This window comes from Oculina patagonica, chromosome 10 (assembly GCF_052425735.1).
Source record: "Oculina patagonica isolate OP01 chromosome 10, crgOcupat, whole genome shotgun sequence".
In the NCBI taxonomy this organism is placed as follows: domain Eukaryota; kingdom Metazoa; phylum Cnidaria; class Anthozoa; order Scleractinia; family Oculinidae; genus Oculina; species Oculina patagonica.
Window position 1 is genome coordinate 16076972 of NC_135767.1, and position 21298 is coordinate 16098269.

The 21298-nt window shown below is 38.8% G+C and overlaps 1 protein-coding gene across 1 annotated transcript in view; it reads right to left on the bottom strand.

Moving 5' to 3' along the window:
- LOC144628955 (uncharacterized) overlaps window positions 1–21298 on the bottom strand; it is a 272516-nt gene that overhangs the window by 155910 nt on the left and 95308 nt on the right. Inside the window, exons 8-15 of the mRNA XM_078487078.1 lie at window positions 13053–13178; window positions 11659–12082; window positions 10426–10823; window positions 9638–9766; window positions 8958–9131; window positions 7548–7733; window positions 7027–7209; window positions 6598–6849 (exon numbers count right to left, since the gene is read on the bottom strand). Of these exons, the coding sequence (XP_078343204.1) occupies window positions 6598–6849; window positions 7027–7209; window positions 7548–7733; window positions 8958–9131; window positions 9638–9766; window positions 10426–10823; window positions 11659–12082; window positions 13053–13178 (1872 nt within the window). The remainder of the gene's footprint in view (window positions 1–6597; window positions 6850–7026; window positions 7210–7547; window positions 7734–8957; window positions 9132–9637; window positions 9767–10425; window positions 10824–11658; window positions 12083–13052; window positions 13179–21298) is intronic.

A 21298-nucleotide genomic window follows, 5' to 3' on the forward strand; every position in this document is an offset into this window, starting at 1 on the left:
ATTGGTGAACCAAAGTGCTATACATATATGGTGCTTATTTAGTTACTTTGGACACATTTCCAAGGAAGTTAGATTGCAAAGTTGTAAATTAAAACTTTGGTCTTATTATCTCCTACAATAAGAGGTGAAATATGTAAAGCAACATCTTTAAAGGTTAAGTCGACATATATTTTAGCATTAGCGGATGCAAAAATGCGTACCTTTGACATGAACAGAAAATGTACAGCTCCTACTCAGCCCAGCTGAATCGGTGGCATTGTATGAAATGTACTTTTTGCCAACTGTTATCTTCTGTGGTGGCAGCAAACCAGAGAGACTCACGGGCTCGTTAGAATTGTCGGTAGAAACTGGAACCTGCCACGTCACTCTTGCGTATGACTGTCCAGGTTGTGTAGGAGTCTCCATATTACTTGGGCATTGAATGCTGGGAGGTTGGACATCTGTTATGAAAGGAGTTTGTAATAATAAGAGTTTGTGATTTAAGTTAACTGTACTCTTTTTACAGAAAGCTTAATAAGTTGAATGTTACACGTTTCGGGGAACCAAGCCTCTAGGTTTGGTGGTTGGGTAGGGCTGATAACCCAAACCGTGAAAAACTTCTTATTACGGAAACCTGGAATATTGTGGAAACAAAAAAAAACTCTTTTTATTTTATAAGAATCTAGTTTATAAGAATATCGAGGCTGAAATTTGCGAATTTTTAAGAATATTTTAAGAATAAACCCGAGGCTGAGATTTTGAAAAGAATGTAGTTTTTAGTTGAAACAAAATCTGGTATTTTCATTTCCGTCACTTTATCTCGGTGAGGAATGCTTTGTTTAAAGCCAAGGCTGCAACGAAAACCAATGGTACATGTGCACAATGAAACACGATACAGATCTGGACACCAAACACTTGTAATTGATTACCCAATACTTGCTAAAACGGAAATGTCAAACGGAATGTTCTAAGAATGTTCATAAGAATATTTTCAGCCTAAAATCGGCAGAAAAATAAGAATATTCAGCCTGGGTCGGAAAAACTGTATTCTTATAAAAAAAAAGAGTGTAGGCTGGAACTGAATCCCATCAATGTTGGCAGAGGGCTAGCAACGCCGGATGAAAGTCAACGCGGAAACACAGCGACCGGTGAGGTAACTGGTAATGCTAAAGTTGTTTCACTATGATAGTGCACTGGTATATGGACTAAAAGTCATTAAGTGCTTATTGACCAATAAAGAAAATAAGATCTAAGCACTAGATTATGATACATTTCGGACCTTTACAAATCGTCTTTGTAGTATCTGCACTCCATGATCCGCTTTCAAGGCAGGATACGTTCCTTGTGCCTTCCAGTCGGTAACCAGCCGTGACATTGCACATAAAGAAGCAATGTGTTTTGTAATTTACACCAGACGTTAACTTGCATTGTGTGGGGAAGACCAGTCCATGAGACGGCGTTCCAATGGCTGGACACTTAACAACTGAAAGAAAAGGAAACGCAAATTCACGATACTCAACCAATACGTCAGAAGACGTTTTTTTAAGTACCGAGTTAGAAAAATATTTATATCACAGAGCGTTTGGTTTGGAAACAATTACTATAAAAAATGAACAAATTATTTTTATCTTGAACGATGTATAATTTTTGTCAAATGTAAGAAAAGAACAATGGTGATGCTTAGACGAAACCTTTTTCGTGGCATACTTTAATAATTCATTGTTAGGGGAACTCAAAGAAGTGATCGTACGTCTTCTCATGCGAGAACAAGGCTCCGTATAGAAACACTTTTCATATATTATAGCAAAGCTTCTGAATAATGAGTAGCAGTCCGTTAATTAATTAACAGTGCTACAAGAAATTCCAGTGTTATATTGGGAATTATAAAGAACGGAAATTAACTGACTTGCAGGCGTGCTTACTGTTACATATAGAAGTGTTGCCTGACCAGGTCCCATCTGCTTCACATGAGCGCTGGTTAGACCCAGTCATTCGGTATCCTGTATCACAAGAGAGGGAAGCCTGGGAACCAAATGAGGATCCACATGAAAGAGAGGTTATGGATCCGTATATTGGCGATTGAAGGGCAGTACACGATTTTCCTGCGAAATAAAGTTTATACTTATGTTTAGTTTCCTCGTTTGTTTAAACAATGGAACAGTGGGATCTCGAACTCCCCGCTATCTCGAACAAAAAGTCATTTTCATGGTCGTATCTTTAGGTCATTTACTGTAAAAATAACCCATTTATCATCCCCGCTATCTCGATCAACTCTTCGTTTCCCTTTAGAGTTCGACATGGCGGTTTGTACCTTTGTCAAAAATATGTCAACAATATTAAAGTTTGCGCGCATGGAATGTGCCGATACTGCATTACATGAAACCGCACTAAATTTTAGTACTCCTTAAAGGTGGCCGTAAAGATATTACACCCGAAACGTTGTTGTTATGTTTATGATAATAACTTTTTTATGAAGAAATCGATTTTTAGTTTTTGAAAAAGATGAAAGCTTTTCAATATTATTTTACTGATTGTTATTGCCGCGCATACACAATCTTATGTTATTGACTGGTACGGTGTAGGCCCTTTACTGCATGTGCTAAGTATTGTGATTTCCCTATTTAATATTTATATATGATAATTAATTAAACACGGAAAGAATGACCTACTTGCTACTTGTACGATAAAAGTGCAGTTGGCTCGGTTTCCACTGCTGTCCGTCGCGGAATACTTTATATTGTAGAGACCAATACTAAGGTTAACAGGAGGTCGAATGTCAGGGTAGCTGATAGACACGTGACCAGAGTTGTCATTAGGCACTGGTTCATTCCACAATATTAAAGCACTTGACGAACATTTAGGAGGGTAGAACACCATATTGTTTGGACATGTGTCATTGAACGAAGGGCGGATATAGTCTGTAAACGATGAGAAAACAATATATTTCGAAAAATCGAGTAATCTGTTTTTTCAATATTTTGTAATTTACATGAAAGGTTGAAACAAGACAACGAGAAAAGGCGTCGGATGGTAAGAATTGGTAAAGAATAGGAAAGAATAAGATTGACTTCGAACGACAAAGTTAAAGTGTTTTAATTGACGTGGCGTGCTAAACTAAGGCAACTAAACTAAACTGAATTGAACTTAGCTGCACTGCGATACAATGCATGCATTGCTATGCACTGTGATAAACAGAACCTTGCTGATGTGAACTTTTCTTAACAAAACAAACAACAAAAAAAAACACTTGTTTGGGTTACATCACTTTACCTCTGCAACGCGTATCATTAGACCCCGTCCACTGTCCGTAATTGCCGCATACTCGTGTAGAGGTTCCTTCGAGAACATATCCTGGTCTTTGACAAGTGAATCTACATGTCTGGCTATGATTACTGCCAAACAAACACGAATCTGGAGAAATGGTGCCAAACGTAGGAGGGTCCAGTGGGCCACAGTTGATGACTAAACAAATGGAGAAAAAGCGCAGGTGTTGTTTAAAATTAAGACTATCCCGTAAAGCGAAACTTTTGAACTTGATGTACTCAACTCTTGAATAATGTACAACGTTCCTGTTTCTGATATTAAAGTTTCTTCATTTGTTTACTTAACAATTATTCTATGAGCCCGCGTTGGATACGAGGTGGTAAATAGCCAACGAGGCGCGAAGCGCCGAGTTGGCTATTTACCACCTCGTATCCAACAAGGGCGAACAGAATAATTGTTTTATTAAATTCTTCTTTAAGTTTAAATCGACTGGACATTTCAGTTTGATGTAAACGAAGTGATAGTATGAGGAGGCGGGAAAATTTGTGGCGTGGTGTTCACTTCTTGAGTTGAATGAAACACACGAGGAAAGCGAGCGAGAGAGTTTTCTTTCCAAGATTTTCATCCAATAATCTCCTCTAAAGTCGTCTATATATCCTGGAAATTGTGACAACAGTTAAGATTTACGGGATGATCCGAAGCAAAAGCTTTTCTGTAAACTACACGTCTTGTGCAAGTAGAACGAAGCAAGTGTTTACATTGTACTTGTAATTTACGGCTCCATGGCTTTCATCAAGACTGCTAAATTGAGCTCAAAGTGGAACGGGTTTATTGAAGTATTAAAGGACAAGACCACGATTAAAAGGTAACAAACTTTACAGAAGTGCTGAGCCACATTTTGTGACGTACATGAATGAAACTGTGTCAGTTTGCCGTTCTTTCGTAAATTATTTGCTGCTTTTCTACTTTATTCACTTGCTCTTATTGTGCGTTTAAAAGTATTATTAATTAAACTTTTCGCATCAATTCTTTTGTTTTGCGTAGTTAATTTTACTTTGGCATTTCTGTGGTTTTTGTAGGCACCGCTGATTATTTCATGTTCATAAAGCTCGCCAAATTTGCTGTTTTCAACGATTTTCTGATGGAACTGTCGCTTCCCGCAGAAAAATTTTAAGCTGAGCGGCACTTGCCGCACTCATTTCCCATATAAGGTCAAACATAGGTATACGAGCTGATAACCGGGATTCAGTGAACCAATCAGAAAGCTAGAAATGCAATATCCGAGGTTGAGAATTTAATAAACTGAAATATACTGTAAAAGAGATGCTATTACTGGTGTGACTTCGTTTTGCTGCTTAACAGTGTGAACCTGAGAAGGTATATGGTATTAGATGTAAATTGTAAATGTAAATGTTGATGTATAAAAAACATGAAACATCCCACAGCTTTTAATGTAAAGATGTGTTGCATTCTCACCTTGACAATACGTCGTTTCTCCACTCCAAGTCTAGCCAACGTTACAAGAAAAACTGCAGTGTGTATCATAAGGTTCAGATAAGGGGTCAACACAGCCAATCTTTAATCCATTTACTGGATCAGTTAGAGACAAACATCGTATAGCTACGGATCGATGAATAAATAAATAAATATCTAAATCTGTACAGAATCCTTATGCGTTACTTACATAAACACTAACATTTCGTACGTTATCAGGCCGGAGCTTAGGCCCGGCCTCATAAGAACCAAAGTGCTCTACCCATGAAGGTAACTGCACGAACCATTAAGCCACTGTGCCTTTTAAAATTAAAAATAAAGTGTCTAAATAAATAATAAGCAAATGTTATAATGGATGCCTTGTTAGGGACCAGTGATTATGTAGAGGGGAGGGAGGGGGGGAGGGGAGGGGGGGGGGGGGGATTTGTTCAAATGAAGGGATGTTCAAATTCTCCTTGCCCACCCCTTCTAATGTGCGTGCAAAAATTTATGTATCCCCTCTCTTCCAACCCTCTAAATGTAGGACAATGTAATGACTGGTCCCTTAGTTCACCGTGCTTGTGGTCTCCGCATGATAAACGCCATTTAATTAAAATAAAATGGACGTGTTATTTGTGTGTTTCAGACCGTAGGCATACTTTTTTTGCATAACATACCTTCGCATTTAGGTAAAGGTTTGTCCCAGAATCCAGGAGGTCTGTTGCCAGGAGCAACACACGTGACTGTTGACGAGCCATTCAAACGATGACCAATCGTACAAGAGAAGTTACATTGTGCTCCAAAATAATTACCGCAGCTGCTCATGATCAGTGGACCTCGCGTATTTTCCGTCAGTAATGTGCAGTTGATAACTGATGATATTAAAATAATAACGGACATATTTTTTTTAATCAAACCATCTTGTTGGTCAGTGTTTCTTTAGAACTTTATATCCCAAAGAAAATTGACACCGGCTGGCTATAAATCGTTGTCATTGCCACGCAACAAACATACAAATTAAAAAAACTATTCAGTGAATGAAGTCAAGAAAACGGGATATTATAAGAGATAAATAAAGAAGTCAATACTCCACATTGCAGGTCTGTGCGTTATCCCAAACCCCCCGATGTTCGTCGAAACTTTTTGAACAAAATTACACAGCCCAGTAGTTGCCATATTAGTGTACCTCGGTTGTACACTAAAATGGCGGCCGGAAAATAGCGTGAGCATCTGAAACTCAAATTGGCTATCTAGCCCACTTGTTATCTCTTTGGGACAAACAAACACTTACATGAACATTTTTTATGCTACTTTAATTTAACTTCTCAAATGGCTACAAAACACGCAAGATTGATATATATTTGTGATAAACATGATCGTAACCTTATGTCACGCATCGCCATCGCCTTTAGTTTCGGATTTTAGTGCTTGATGACGTCACATGAAAGCGATCCATGACATGAGCTATAGTACCGTGCGATATTAAAAACGCGACTCCGATGAACATTTTTTAAAGAAAACTTAAGGTCTGGCTCTTCAATTCTGTGAGGTGCCGCGAGATTGCGAGTGAAATGCAAGGCACTGCATCATATATATTTAAAGGCACGCGATCTTGCTGTCTGCATTGTGTCTTGAAATAAATTTGTTCTAATATCCAGACCAAATGCAAGTCGAGCCACTCACAAATATTAAGAAACAAATGTTATTTATTTTATTTTATTTCTCTTTTTCTCGTGGGGAGGGGGTGAGGGGGTTTGGGGCTAGGAGAGTAAACAAGGTCTTGTAGAGTTACTATGCCCTGTAGAACACCCTGCCGCTACAGTTATAAGCTGAAACCAAATTCATCAATAAACAAATAAATTAGCATAGATGTATCTCTACCTTTTACGTTAACTGTGAAGCTACAAGTAGCTTTGTTCCCGGATTGGTCCACGGCAGTGTATAGGACCACGTGAACTCCCTGACTGAGCCTTTGAAGTGGTCTGTAATTTGACGTCACGGCTGGTGGGAATCCGGAGTTGTCAGTAGCAACCGGCTCGGTCCAGTTCACCTGGGCTGAAAACAGGCCACGTTCTGCATACACTATCAACGGACTTGATGGACATGTGGCACCGAATGTTGGGGGAAGAACATCTGCAATATGGACGAATATAAAAAAGAGCCAGTCAGTATCATAGCACATGACTTCCATCTTATCAGTTTTTCATTATCTATCTGTAAGCTGTTGTGCTAGCTCTGTGTTTGAACGTTCAGTTGAAGCTTACTGTAGCAATGTTTACTGGGATGGTGTGCGTATAATGCTATGGGTACCTGTACAGTTGATGGGGTTTACACTCCACTGTCCAGACTGCAAGCACGTTCTCGTCACATTTCCGCTGGTGCTCCCATATCCACTTTGACATCCAAATACGCAGTTTGATCCATACGTATTGCCACAAGAAGCGGTCAGCAGTATGGCTCTCGGGGCGATGATCAAAGGAGGGCAGCTTACAGCTTGTATAACAAAAGCAATTTAAAAAAAAATGTAAATAATATACATAAGAAAAGAAATATATCTTTTTAAGGGTAAGAGCGTTGGCTATTTTGAGATTTTTCTAACGTAATACCTTAAAACGAGTTATAAATGAGGTACTTTTAGTGTAATCTTGACAGGGCAAGTAATAAACGACTTCAAAAAGTCAAAATACATATTCCGTTAGAGCTTAATTGCTGATCAGGCCAACGTGTATCTCCGAGTTCCGTAGCATTAAATAAGCAAGTAATTATTTCGTTTCCCCCAATATGGAATGCCATCCCATCGCAGGGTTTCCCTAGCATTAAATTATTTCCACCTTGGCAAACGAAGTCGTGGCCACTCCAGGTTCCATTTTCTGTACATTTTCTTGACGAAGAACCGAATGCGTTGAATCCAACCTTGCATGAAAACAGACAGATTGTGTTGTAATACTCAGTTGCGGTTCCTGTGCAAATCTGTCGGATGCCATTGGACGGTGCTTGTAAGGCTGGGCATGTAACAGCTGAAAGACGCAAAACGTTCGATATTTTATTTTTTAACACTTATTAACAGCGCTCCGATTACTTGGGTCTAAATAACATGCCTTGATAGATTTGCAACTGCAGTGTTTCTATCTGCCTGGTCTTTCCGTGTGTCTGTCTGTCTGTCTGTTTGTTTGTCTGTCTGTACGGATGTTTGTTGAGGATACAAACATAACCATTTCGCCAACTTGTTTTAGTGATTTAGAAAATTTGGCTAATAATATTAATGAATAACAAAGTATCGGGCAGTGACTTATAGCCAATAAGTTAAGCTAAAATGTAGTTAAGACCGAGTATTCATTAGGTTACTCTAATCACAAAGCAGCCCAGCTGACGTTTCCCCTCCGAATAACACTGGGTGATGTTCCGATAAAGAGAGTTAAAGCCGCTAAGTCTTTAGATGTCTATATTGACGGTCATCTATCGTGGTCAAATCACATTGATCACAAGGCAAAGAAGATATCTTCAGGCATTGCTGGATTAAAACAGATTAGACCTTTAGTTCCAACGGAAGTTTTAATCAAATTTTTTTAATCCTTAGTTCCTCCTTATTTCGATTACAGTGTGATGTAGTCTGGTGGGACTAAACAAGGGCCTGTCAGATAGAAACTTTTTCATCGGGCAGCTCGGATCACCACTCAAAGTGACTGGGAAACTAGATCTGTTGCTATTTTGAAAATGCTTCAATGGGACACTCTTGGAGTTCGGCGTCACCAACACAGTAAGATCGTAATGCGTAAAAGTATGCATAACAAAACTTCAGAGTACCTGACTTACCTATTTTCTGTAATTAAATTGTGTGTAATTGTAAAGTTTCTTTGTAATTCTTAGCACGGCTTTCTTGGAAACTAATTCTTTGTAACTGAAGAGATTCCGTGTTGTTTCGTGTCTGTCTGTCTGTCTGTCTGTCTGTCTGTCTGTCTGTCTGTCTGTCTGTATGCCTTTCTGTCTCTGTGTGCTGTCTGTCTGTCTGCCTGCCTGCCTGCCTGCCTGCCTACCTGTCTGTCTGTCTGTCTGTCTGTCTGTCTGTCTGTCTGACTAGAAAAGCCTTTACTCTCCTTGTACTTGGTCAAAAGAAAACAAAAAATGCGTAAACAAAAAAAGGTAGCTCTGCCTTTCCCCTCACGTTTCCTACCCTTCTATTCACTTTGCTCTTTTCCATAATTTATGATGTATTTTTCCAACTGACAAAATAGCAGGCTCACCATTACACTGAGGCTGTGTTCCAGTCCATGTTCCGTCGCTGTTACACGCCCGAATGGATGATCCAGTCTGGTTGTATCCTACATCACAGGATAACCAACAGGTTTTTCCTGGCAAATTAGAACACGGCTCAAGACTTCCGTGGACTGGCGCAGACAGCTGTGGGCAGCGGTTTACTTTTACATAAAACAACAACAGTGGTATTAGTGAAGGATGTCCCTAAAGGCAAATTATCTTTAAAAGCTTTCCGCTTGGTTAACAAAATGTCGTGTTTGTATGTGTGTCAGCTTTCCGGCGGATTTCGTTGGGTAGAAGATGTGACATGCAACGACGTTTGAGGGTTGACTTTATGTCAAACAATTGAACTAATTTTATTTGCGAAGTTGCAGTTGCTTGATAAATGACGCATAAACATCTTGCGTTCTGTATTTTTTTTAATCCGTTTACCATATCATGGCTTTCATGTGTTACTGTATGTGTCGTTATGCTATTTGGAGGTCTTTATTTTAGCCTATGGGATTCCCTTCGTGTCTAAATATGTCATTTGCACCTTCGCGATACTAATGAACCTTAGTATCCCGTATATGTATTGATCAAAAAGGTCTTATGGCGATTATTAACATTTTAAGAAATTCTAGTTCTGGTCTTATAACAAAACAAGACATCTGCACAACGGCCTTACCTCCTTCACAAGTGAGGGCATCGCTAGTCTTAAGCTGTACTCCTTCGGGACAAAAACATTGGTGTCCGCTAGGATTTGGAAGACAGATGTGACTGCAACCCCCATTCAACTGAGAACAACCGGTGGATCCTATGAGGCAATGAAGCTTTTTTCATATTTGTCTTACATGAAGATGTTTAATTACAACTTTGTGGGCTGAGTTTACGAGGTATTTACACAAAAAAAGCATATGTTCGCTTTAACTCTATTCTGCCTGGCACTGCCTCCCTGAAACTCGTTGTTGTGAAGAAGTGGGAAAAACGCAGACAGTTTCAAATTCCCATTTCCAGATAAATTACTGAATTCAAAACGTGGAAAAATATAAGAATGCTAAATCGCTATCAACAGAAGTTTGAGGTCTCAATACATTGAAACGTCGAAGCTAAGCTGGAAAAGATCCACATGCATATGTGTGTTAGATAGTGTACGTACAACACACAGTGTAGTTACCGTGAAAAATTCAAGTAATGTAATAAAAAATTGACAAATAAAAAGTACTTTAGAAAAGGTCATTATTGCTTGGATACTATTAATGCACATTATGTTTGGAATCAATGTGTCTACTTACCCCAAATTTATACTTGGTTAAGAAGTATTTTCTTCATCTTAGGCCAGGGCCAAACGTCGAGCTTCAGATAAGTCGAACCTAATGCAAATGATCAAAAACAATAGGTTTTGCTCATCTGCATTACGTTCGACTCATGTGAAGATCGACGTTTGACCCAAGCCTAATCTGCAAACAAACACACCTTTAAAGACTTTCGCGTTATCATGAATATGTATATCCATTGGCCTTCCCATTCCGTGAACCAGCACTTCACTGAAAGAGGATGTCATGTTGTATTTGTGAACACCTTGGTTCTTCCAGTCTGACCAGTACAGAACGTTATCAGCTAGGGCCAGTCCAAACGGATGAAGGTTATCGGTTGATAAATCAAGTATGAGCACACGGTTATTTCCTTGGAGGTCAACCCTTTCGATTTTATCAAGGCTCGCATCACACCAGTACAGCAGTCTATTTTGATCATCAAGAGCGAGCGAATTCACCCACATAAGTACTGAACTAACGAGAGTTGTTCTGCCAGAACCGTCCATGTTAGCTTGTTCAATCTTTGGTGATGATCCCCAGTCACTCCAATACATCTTTCTGAAATAACACATTGATATTAAAATATTAAAGCAGGATATTAACAATATAGGGTCAATAGCGTATTAAAGACTTCAATAAGGTACGTTTCAAAAATTGCACCAAGGCTATCTTTGGTTATAGTATACCAAAGATGTCATAGAGAACACCCTCCCTCCCTCTCTGCTATAAAAAGCGGTCAGTTCACCTCCATGAACACTTTAACTTTCACCTAACACTTCTCGTAATACCTCAACAGTTCAGATTGTTAAGAATAACAGGATAAGGCTTTTTTTAAGCGTACGTGACAGCCCTCATGCGGCCGTTTTGATGTTGTGTGATGTGAAACTCCAAAATACAAAATGTTTTATCTTAAAGGCGGTGGATGCTATCGAGCTGAAAACCGCCAATACGATTTATATTTAGGGCGTCTAATAGCTAGTGAAGAATAAAGAGTCAGGGGTCTCGCGATTCTGGATTTTAGAATTTTGATGACGTCACGTGAAAACCAAGAATTACCGTTTAACATGATTGTAAGGACTAAGCTTACGTGAAAATATTTTATTTACTTCATAGAACGTAACAAAAATTTGTTAATAACATAATGCGGATGTGATAGGTTATTAAGTCATTTTCGCAGTAGCCTATGCAAATACCGTTATGGCGTCTCAGTTGCGTCTTTTTGGCCACAATTTTCAAAAACAGAAAATCTACATTTTCCTGTGGCTCGGATCATGTAAACGTTGATTCCCCTGAATTCAGTTATGTAAAAGCATCATGTAGATGAGTGATGACTATAAAATGGAACTAAAAACTAACAAATTAACAAAACCCTGCAGCTCTGAATTTACTTTACCTTTCCGCAATGTCAAGTATAAGAGCTCTTGGCTTTTCAATGTTTGTTGTGATAAGGCTTTTTCTATATGAACCGTCAATCCGCGCTACTTCGACTTTACTTGTCCCTGCATCAGTCCAATAAACATTTCGTCCAATGTAATCCACTGCCAGACCATCAGGGATGTTTACATTGTCATGCGCAAAGATCTCGACTGAAGTACCGTTGGGAAATGCCCTAGCAACCAGTTTTAAGGTCACATCTGTCCAGTAAATTTTGTTTTCAACTGGATCATAATCAATAGCCACAGGTCTTGATATGTTTGTGGTGATTTCCAGTGGATAGCAGGGGGTTTCCGGCACTGTGAGGGGAACTTTGTAAATTTCCCCGGAATTAGCTTCAGCAAAAACCATAAATTTTTTAGAGCTTCTCTTATAAAACAAACCTTGCATTGAGATAAAAAAAGAGAAATAAAGCTTTAAACTAATGATTAAATATTTAAAGAATATGTCAGTATCTCATGTAGGCAAGAGGTTGACGGAAGATTTTTTTTTTGAATCACTCTGCAGTAAATAACGAGGAAAATAAATTATACAGTGATATCCTTTAAGAGCAGATAAGGGTAAGGAATATGTATCTAATGCATTTACTGATAGATTAAAATCTGGACACGAGCTGTGAAAACCCATCACAGTTTTTCATAGTCTGGAAGAATAGATCGGTAGCATTTGTGTACCACAGCTCATTTGTTTAACCACCAACCCCCATCCCCGAGTGTCTCAATGGGGTTAACCGTTAGCCGTAAAATGGCGAAAATTTTAGCCATTAAGCGTAAAAATTGGAACATTTTAACCGTTGGCCGTAAAATAATTATGTTAACCGTAAAAAATCGGTCTGTAATTATAAATAAACCAAACTAGTTCACTTCATCGTCCCAGAATGGCCCTGACACCTAAAATATGTTTTTCAATAATGGAAATTAATTTTTAACTTTTAAAAACAATGAAAATTAACTTTTAACTTCTGTTAACCGTTTTGGAAATAAATTAACCGTTAGCCGTAAAAAAAGCCAAAATTTTAACCGTTAACCGTAAAAGCCACCATCCCATTGAAACCCTCATCCCCATTGTCGTGTTCTAAAAATTAAACAGAGCAGAGACCAGAGGAGAGAGGGATTTTCTTTTTACACGCTTGTTAGCCAAGACATTTGTAAGGTGTGTTAAACTAGTTTGTCTTAACTAGATTTGACCAGAGTTGTCGCTAGTTACAAAAAAAAAAGACACAAGAAAGACGCGTGAACCTTGAAGCATCAAACTTATGCACACACTGTACATACAAAACAAAACAAAACAAATTAAAACAGGCACCACAACCGTGCATTCCAAACCTGTCGTTTAAGTAATATACGTTCTCACCGTAGTCACAGTTTTTTCCATCAGCCTTGAGAGCAATACCCGTTGGACATGCGCACTGGTATCCCCCTGGCTTTAGAAGACACAAATCGCTGCAGAGTCCATTGTTTTGAGAACAAACATGAGAACCTAAAGACGTAAAAAGAAAAAAACTGACACAATAGCCAACGTTTTATACATCAACTGAATATCGTTAAATGACTTCGAGACCTTCAGAACGAAATTACAAATTCGTCAAGGTTCCTTTGTCTCGTAATTTTAAGAGGAGACCAACTTCGTTGCCAGGGTTCAATGACCCCGTGAACGTGGTTGAGATGAGACATGGATGCAGATCTCGGAAATACAGAAGGTTGTCCTAAAAGCCTCGAACTTTTGTTGGAATTTTGATATATTTGACCCTGACTACAACAATTACATCACTGATAAGCGAAATTTTCAAATTGCTTCATATGTGCACTTGAGGCTTTATATCCAGAAAAAAGGAATCGTGTGCTAAATCGTGCTTGTCTATTGGTCCTTATGCACGTTTTTCACCTCTTTTCATTATAAAACGGCTCTGCAGACGTTTTGTTATTTTGCGTCCGTTTATATAATTATACAGTATGTGGACCTAAATCCGGACAGCCCTCGGTCCGGACACTTTTGGTTTATCGGGCATTTTTCCGATAGGAAACAAAGTTTTAATAAAACCGAACCTTTCCAAAGATTTCTTGTTCTCTTTGCTGTCTAAACTTCGCTCGAAGGCTTTCCTGCTGGCGGTGAAGTCGAGATTTTCAAGTCGACGTGAAGGTAGGTGAATTTTTTTTCGCGATGTTTACTTATTCATGGCTCCTCAAATTGGTTTACTTTATAATTCCTGTATATCCGAACTGAGCGCACTAAAAGAGGTAATTTTTGATAGAATTGATGTATAGGAAATATTGATGTATAGGAAATATTCTTTGGACTAGTGCAAAAAATTTGATTGGCCACTTGAGTTTCCGTCCAAAGTAATGGATTAAAATTTTTTAAGTAATTTTCCTGACTAGGTCCGAGGTCCGGACACTGCCGGCAACCAAATATAACTTAAAGACTTCTGAAGGTGGCAAGATAAATAATACTGTAAGATAGAAAAGGAGTCTGACGAAAGTTACAAATTTCGTTTGAGTTCTAAGATATAATGAACTTCAGTTTACAAGAATAATACTACTTAAACAAGGAGTTTTATTCAAACTTTGCAAATCACGCTTATCAGTCTAATAAGCGCTATAGTTTATATTCACTGTATATTGTTGATGAGACGAAAGAAAGCTCTCTTCCCTATTTTTTTTTCATTTCATTTTTCTGAATTTCACTAAAAATGTGCAAGGAGCTTCTTTAGATTGGATTTTGAAGAATTGCTGGGTAAATATTTCGTGCTGTCGGACCAAGGACCAACTTTCCGGACCAAGGGCCGTCAAACCGAACCATCGTTTTCGATGTTACTGTTGTCTTTTCACATGTTACTGAGTCAAGCTGGATGTTACGGTAACTTACAGGACAAATCTCAGCTCACTGCTCTTCTAAGAAATACACATTCGCGTCTTTTTCGTCCGGACCAAGGCCACGCACTGTAGTCCTTATATTATAAGGACTTGCAGTTGCATTGGCACATATGGTGCTTCCCCCGTCTTCATGCGGAAGATTGTTTAGACGACTGCATTAACGAAAAATTAAAGAAATAAATACTTAAAGTTTATATAAAAAAAAATGAAAACATTTTACCTGAAAAACTCAAGGATGGATCAAGCACGTGAATGTCCATTGGTTTTTGAAGGTCATTAACAACCACCTCCTGATTTGCACTGGTTAAATTAAAACGAATAATGCTATTCTTACTCCAATCTGACCAGTATAGAATATTCTGATACACCGCTAGTCCATAAGGATGGATATTATCCACAGATGACAATATAAGCTGTCTGTTTCCTCCATTAAGGTCCGACACCTCTATAGTATCCAGTTTAGCATCAGCCCAGTATAGACGGTTTGTAGCTTGGTCAATAGTGAGTCCATTTGGCCACGTTAGGTTTCCTGATACAATGGTTCGTCTTGCTGAACCGTCCATCTGAGCTTGCTCGATCTTTGGATTAACGCCCCAGTCTGTCCAGTACATCATGCTGAGGGTGAAAAAGAGCACAAAAACATTTATGTTTATAATTTAGCTGAGCAAGACCTAGACCACAAAGTGTAGCAGTGTACCAAATTTATGAGTGTGCTGACGACGACAGCGCTGAAGATATAAGTTGAATAATTGATATTAAATCGATTGGAATGTTGTCCCTAAACGGTAGATTGGCTGATAGCATAATATGAATAGATATTAAAAAAGTGTTCAATTGTAATAAAAAAAATTAAAAAGTAAAATTGTGTCTAACTTTCTCCATACATAAATTGGAATATAAACATTTCAATTTGTCCTGCGCAAAGCGGTTTAGAGCTGTTTCAAAATATATCAGCTGCCACACTACATGCTATTTGTTTAAAAAAACGCTTTTGTCGACCAAACACATTTTACAGTAAGAAGAACTGCATAGTTATTTTGCGTTTAGCGAGACTCTAGAAGAATCACGTATGTCGCAGGCCGTCGTGGTAGTACAGGTAGGGCGATAATTTGCTGAGTAATAATGTTGATTTTATTATCCGGTATCCTTTACTTTACCAAACGACGAGTGTTGAGAAAACGATTTAACGACATTTCAAATTACGGCATCTCGACTTACCCATTTCTTTCGTCCAGGATTATTGCTCTTGGCTCATCCAGTCCATCTTTAATCAGCAGTTTCCTGCTTGTTCCATCCATCCGAGCTACTTCAATCCTATTGGTTCCTGTGTCAGTCCAATAAATGTTTCGTCCCACATGGTCAATGGCTAAGCCGTCGGGGTTGTGGACATTGCAGCGAAACAAAATCTTCACGGAAGTGACATTAAAAAAAGCGCTTACAATGAGACCTTGTGCAATGTCTGACCAATACACTCGTTCTTCGACAGGGTCAAAGTCCACGGCGATAGGGCGCTGATTTCCATGATGGTTAAACAAAGTTTGAGCGACGAAGTAGTTGACGTCCAGTGAAATAATACTCGTTGATTTGGCGTCGGCGTCAGCAAAAAGGATAAACGTGTTCACTTCTGCAATAAATAATACAGTTCTGAGCAATAAAACATATTGATTTCTGATCTGGACAATTGGGTTGTTTCTATCCGTGACGCAGAAAGTGATGTAACCGGGAGTGTGGGGATGTAAGGGGCAACTGTGGGCCGCTTAATATGTATGTTTCAATTAATCTAGTCACCCGAGAGTCCCGAGGGAGGTGGAGAGGCCGTGTAGTGCAACATTTTGCGTGACGTGTTGTGTGCTGTTGAATTATATCAACAACAGTTGTGTGGTTAGGGCCCATTTTGTTTGCTTAAGGTTCCTTAGGAGCGAAGTGTCTGTTCCCCTTTCGTTTCTTAGCACAATGACCTTCAGACCGGCAGCAGCTAAATGGAAGGGAGGGGACTTGAGCGAGGTTTTGTGGATATACCTGTATAACAGAACCCATAAATCAGACAAGCATGTGACGACACGAGAAGAATAAACAGCAAATTCATAAGGTCAAACGGGTGGAAGCCAACACAAAGTAAACACCTGGTTTCGGGAAAAGTTGTTCAAAGTTGTATTGAGCACATACAGATGTTCCACATAATTGCAAAAGAAAAAATAACGATTCAAAACCTGTATTTGTTGAAAAAGAAGGTTTTCTTTTTAAAGAAAAACCAAACCTTTTCACTCTTTTGCGAATTGCAACAAACTATTGAATTGCTGTTTGAGTTGCGGTTCGCTTTACGGTTTCACCTCCGGGCTATGAATGTCAAACATTAAGTAAAACGTTAATTGCATTCTACTTCTACGATAAACTGTTGGTATTGTTTGCAGTCAGTCTGTTTGCCGCGCAATGTTCCAATAATGATTGTCAGCTTAATCGAAGCAACTTGCAACCTTTTATTTCAAATTTGCTCAAGCGACCTGCCAAGATCCGGTTTTCATTTTGCCGTATAAAACGAGGTAATTCAAGACCTGTTTTAAACAAAAAGACTTCGAAAAATTAACAACAGGCTTAGGTTAAATCTCCAAACTGGGAATTGCGCTTAAAACTTTAAATTTGGTCCGCAAGTTAACTTATTCGAGTTGTTCCGCACAAGAACCTTAAAGATGCAAATTTCCACTTCGTAACTTTAGGCACGCAAATTAGACAGGCGTTCTCAATGTAATCTTTAAACACTGTGTACGTTATCGTCACAAATTAGACAGGCGTTCTCAATGTAATCTTTAAACACTGTGTACGTTATCGTCACATCAACTGCGCCATTCACTCGGCCAGCTCATAAACAATAGGAAAATGAAAAGGGGTGGTGAATGGTCTCCGTGCAGTTAAAAGTTATGCTCGTTTTTCTTTGTTACCAAACACAATGGAGACGTATTTGAGAACGCCTGTCTAATTTGCATGCCTAAGGTTACCAAGTGGAAATTTGCATCTCTAAGGTTTTTTGCAAAACAACTCTATTGTTTGCAGCGCCATTCCTACTTTGGCGACCTGAGCTAAGCTTAGTCTTTTATTTCTTTGAGTCTGTTGATAAAAAGCTGACCATAGGACAATAACGTTTTCCTCCTTCTTCCAAAAAAAGGAATTGTTACATTTGTTCGAGCAAATTTGAAGTGAAAGTTGCAAGTTGCGTCGATCAAGCTGTCAATCAATATTGTGACATTGCACCATAACACTGCAAAGTTCCCATCAAAAGACCACCCATTTTTACTGTAAAAGATAATTTTCTTACTGTCTTTGCATGTCTTTCCGTCCTGCTTCACAGCTAAACCGGTAGGACATACACATTTGTAACCAGTTGTCTTCGCTACACAGAAATGGCTACACCCTCCATTGTTTACAGCACAAGGACTTGAAGCTTTTAAAAAAACACAGTATAAAAGAAAAACAAATGTTATAACGGAGCTAGTTAAGCTGCGCAGTTAATTATAACTTCACAATACGTTAGTGCTCATCATAATGCTACCGCAGATCGTAGTAAAACAGTATTTTCGGCCACAAAAAAAGATATCCTACATTTTCCTAGACTCATACAAACCAGTTTACCCAGAATGTGCTCTGGCTCTCCCCTTTTTTAGAAGAGAAAGCAAACAACTACACTGTCCCAAAGGTTTTGTTTTAGTGAACAAAAAAAGAAAAAACCTTCAAGGCCTACCCATGTATCAAACAAAAAAGGAACGTTAAAGCAGAACCAGCGCCAGTGCCATTTCATCTACGAATCGTCATTTATTTCGTTTAAGCCCACTTTCCCCCAATTGTGTGTATAACCACTACAAAACAATGAGAACAGTGCTGACAGCAGGGACAGCATGATTAAGATTTAACATGTTTAAGAGCGATTCGTAACGCGATAATCACAGGCTTGTATTTTCCCTTAATCGAATTGAACAACGATTCACAGGCAAACAAGGATAATTAAGAATTTAATTAAGATCATTCTGACGGAAAACATTGTGTTTTTATAACCGTGTAAAAATTATTGTCTTCTCTAACCAACCAACCAGCCAACCTATCAATCAATCGAACGATCGATCGATCGATGGTCATTCAATGAAAAATAAAAGACTTCTTTTTTTCTCATGGAGGCAAACGCCTTGAAGTTTCGATTACTCTTGTTCCGAAGTTAGCACGAAATCTTCCGAAGTAGACAAAAAATCTTCCAAAGATTTCCGAAGTCGACTCGAAGTCTTCCGTCAATTTACGAAGTGACCCGAAGTCTCACGAAGAAGATTTTCAAAGTTGACATGAAGTATCCCAAAGTGTTTCGAAGTTGAACCGAAGACTTCCGAAGATTTCCAAAGTTGATCCGAAGAGTTTTGGAGACTTCCGATATATGCCCGAAGACTAACGAAGATATCTAAAGTATACCCGGAGTATTCTGAAGAAGAAACGAGGAATTGTAAATCTTACAAATATGCTCGTTATTTTGTTAAGTATATTATAAATAAAATATCGAACGAGCTTCTCGTACCATTCGTGATAAAATAGCTAAGAGTGATGTTTTAAAAGTTTGCAATTAAAAACATCACTCGTACCTATTTATCACAAATTGTGCGAGAAGGTCTTGTCATTTCCCATACATATACCTGCAGGCTGTCGTGAATTGTCGTACAGTACGATGCCCATTGGCCGCCCGCCATTGATGCTGTAACTACGGAGCACTTTCCCAGTTGTGGCGTCCAGCTGGTGAACCTCCTTATGTGTATTCCAATCGGTAAAAAACAAGAAAGGAGGAATCAGTGCTACTGCAAAGGGATGTAAACCACTTTGTTGAAAAAGCTGTTTCCTGTTGTTGCCATTGTAGTCGACAGATTCTACTCTGTCTTTTCCAGCATCCACCCAAAAGATGCGTTTGTTTCCTTTGTCAAGCTCAATACCATTTGGCCAATAGAGGTCTGTTGTTACGATGGCGAGTCTTTGGTTTCCACTCAGTAAGGCTCTTTCAATTTTTGGATTAGCGCCCCAGTCAGTCCAGATCATTAAGCTGTTAAATAAGTTAATTAATGGATCGATCGATCAATAAAAGAACCAACCTACCAATCGATCAATTCAAACAATCAATAATAAGTGAACGACAGAGCGAGTGAACGAACTACTGAGGACAAGTCGTACACAGGGTACGCCTCTGAAAGGATAGTCCCCGTAGCATATGCCTATAAGACCCTACGAGGTATGCTTTTGTCAACATGGATCCCCTCGATAGTTCACATCACGCTATGAGCGTTCACTTTTCTTATTATCAAAGATCTCTTCGAGATATCGACTTTTTTGCATGAAGTTAGTATGAGTAGAAGGTTTATCCTGGGCATTGTTGTTCGAACATATCATGGAAGAATTCAAACGTCTTTCAGTTCAATCATTTTTTTTTTATTTTCGCGGAGGAAATGCTGTATTTGTCAGTCGCGACGGCTGGGCGCTTTGCGACTCATATACTTTGGGTTGGTTAAAAATGGTAAACTTTGACGTTTGCCTTAAATCGAAATAGCTGTTTCCTTTCGAGTTAGAAAGATTTCTACTCGGCTAAATGCAGGGTTCCCGATAAAGGTTACGCACGACAGAGCTACCTTTTGTCTCGTCACGCAATCTAAACCCCACATTTAGAAGCAAATTTTCGTTAGGATATTACCAAAAGCCGCTTCTCCTCGCGTTATTCTTTACCTTACGGCTACACATGCCATTTCTAACGACTACATTTCCAGTAAAACAGTTGCCGTTTTTTTTCTAATGGCGATGCATTAACTTCTGAACAGAGGCAAAAACTTTTAGCGTTTACTGCTTCCACCGGAAGTAATTTCACAACAGGCTACAAAAACACTTGTAAATATCACTTCACACCTGCATTGAATGATGTTGCAATTCTAAATTGTGCAACTCGGGAGAAATAATCAATTGTCACGAAATGAGTTCCCTTTGGTTAACTATTAGCAACGTTTTAGTGAGTGAAAGACTTGTACCAGTACAAATTTGCGTTGTAAATCGTTTTAGGTTAAGTTAATATTAGTGCCTAAAGACTTGTACCATTACAAATTGCGTTCTTATTCGTTTTAAACTTCGTTGCCTTCGAGCGCTGAACCCTTCACATTCTTAATTGGTTATGTCACGTAAGATTTGGGCTACTCACGTTTTTAATTCTTATATAACGTTTGTAAATTTGACAAGTCACGTTTTTTCTACAAGAACGGAAGTGTTGAAGCACAACTATAGAGTGACACTTTACAAGTCACGCGCTTTGATCACTCACAGCGGAAAGTATTTCCTTGAGAAATTAAAACAGTCCCTTGAAAGTATACAAGAATGTGGTTCGAGATAGAACAACTTGTCCACTATTCTCCTTTTCTTCTTGCTTGTAAACAAGTAAAAAAGTCGAAAAAATAGTAGTACATCAGTTCACACAGCCACAAATATAAACAGTAAGCCACTTTTTTTTCCGGCAAACATTAAGGGTGTTTAAATTTCCTCCAAGAACAAACCGCTGCTGTAATATGTGACCATTTTGCATTTGACAATAGCACTACTATCACTTACCCACTATCGGGATCCAAAGCTATTGCTCTGGGTTCCTCCAGCTCTGAGGAAATAAGACTACGTTGGTTATTGCCATTTAGGTCTGATACTGATATTTTGTCGTATGTTGTATCAGTCCAATAC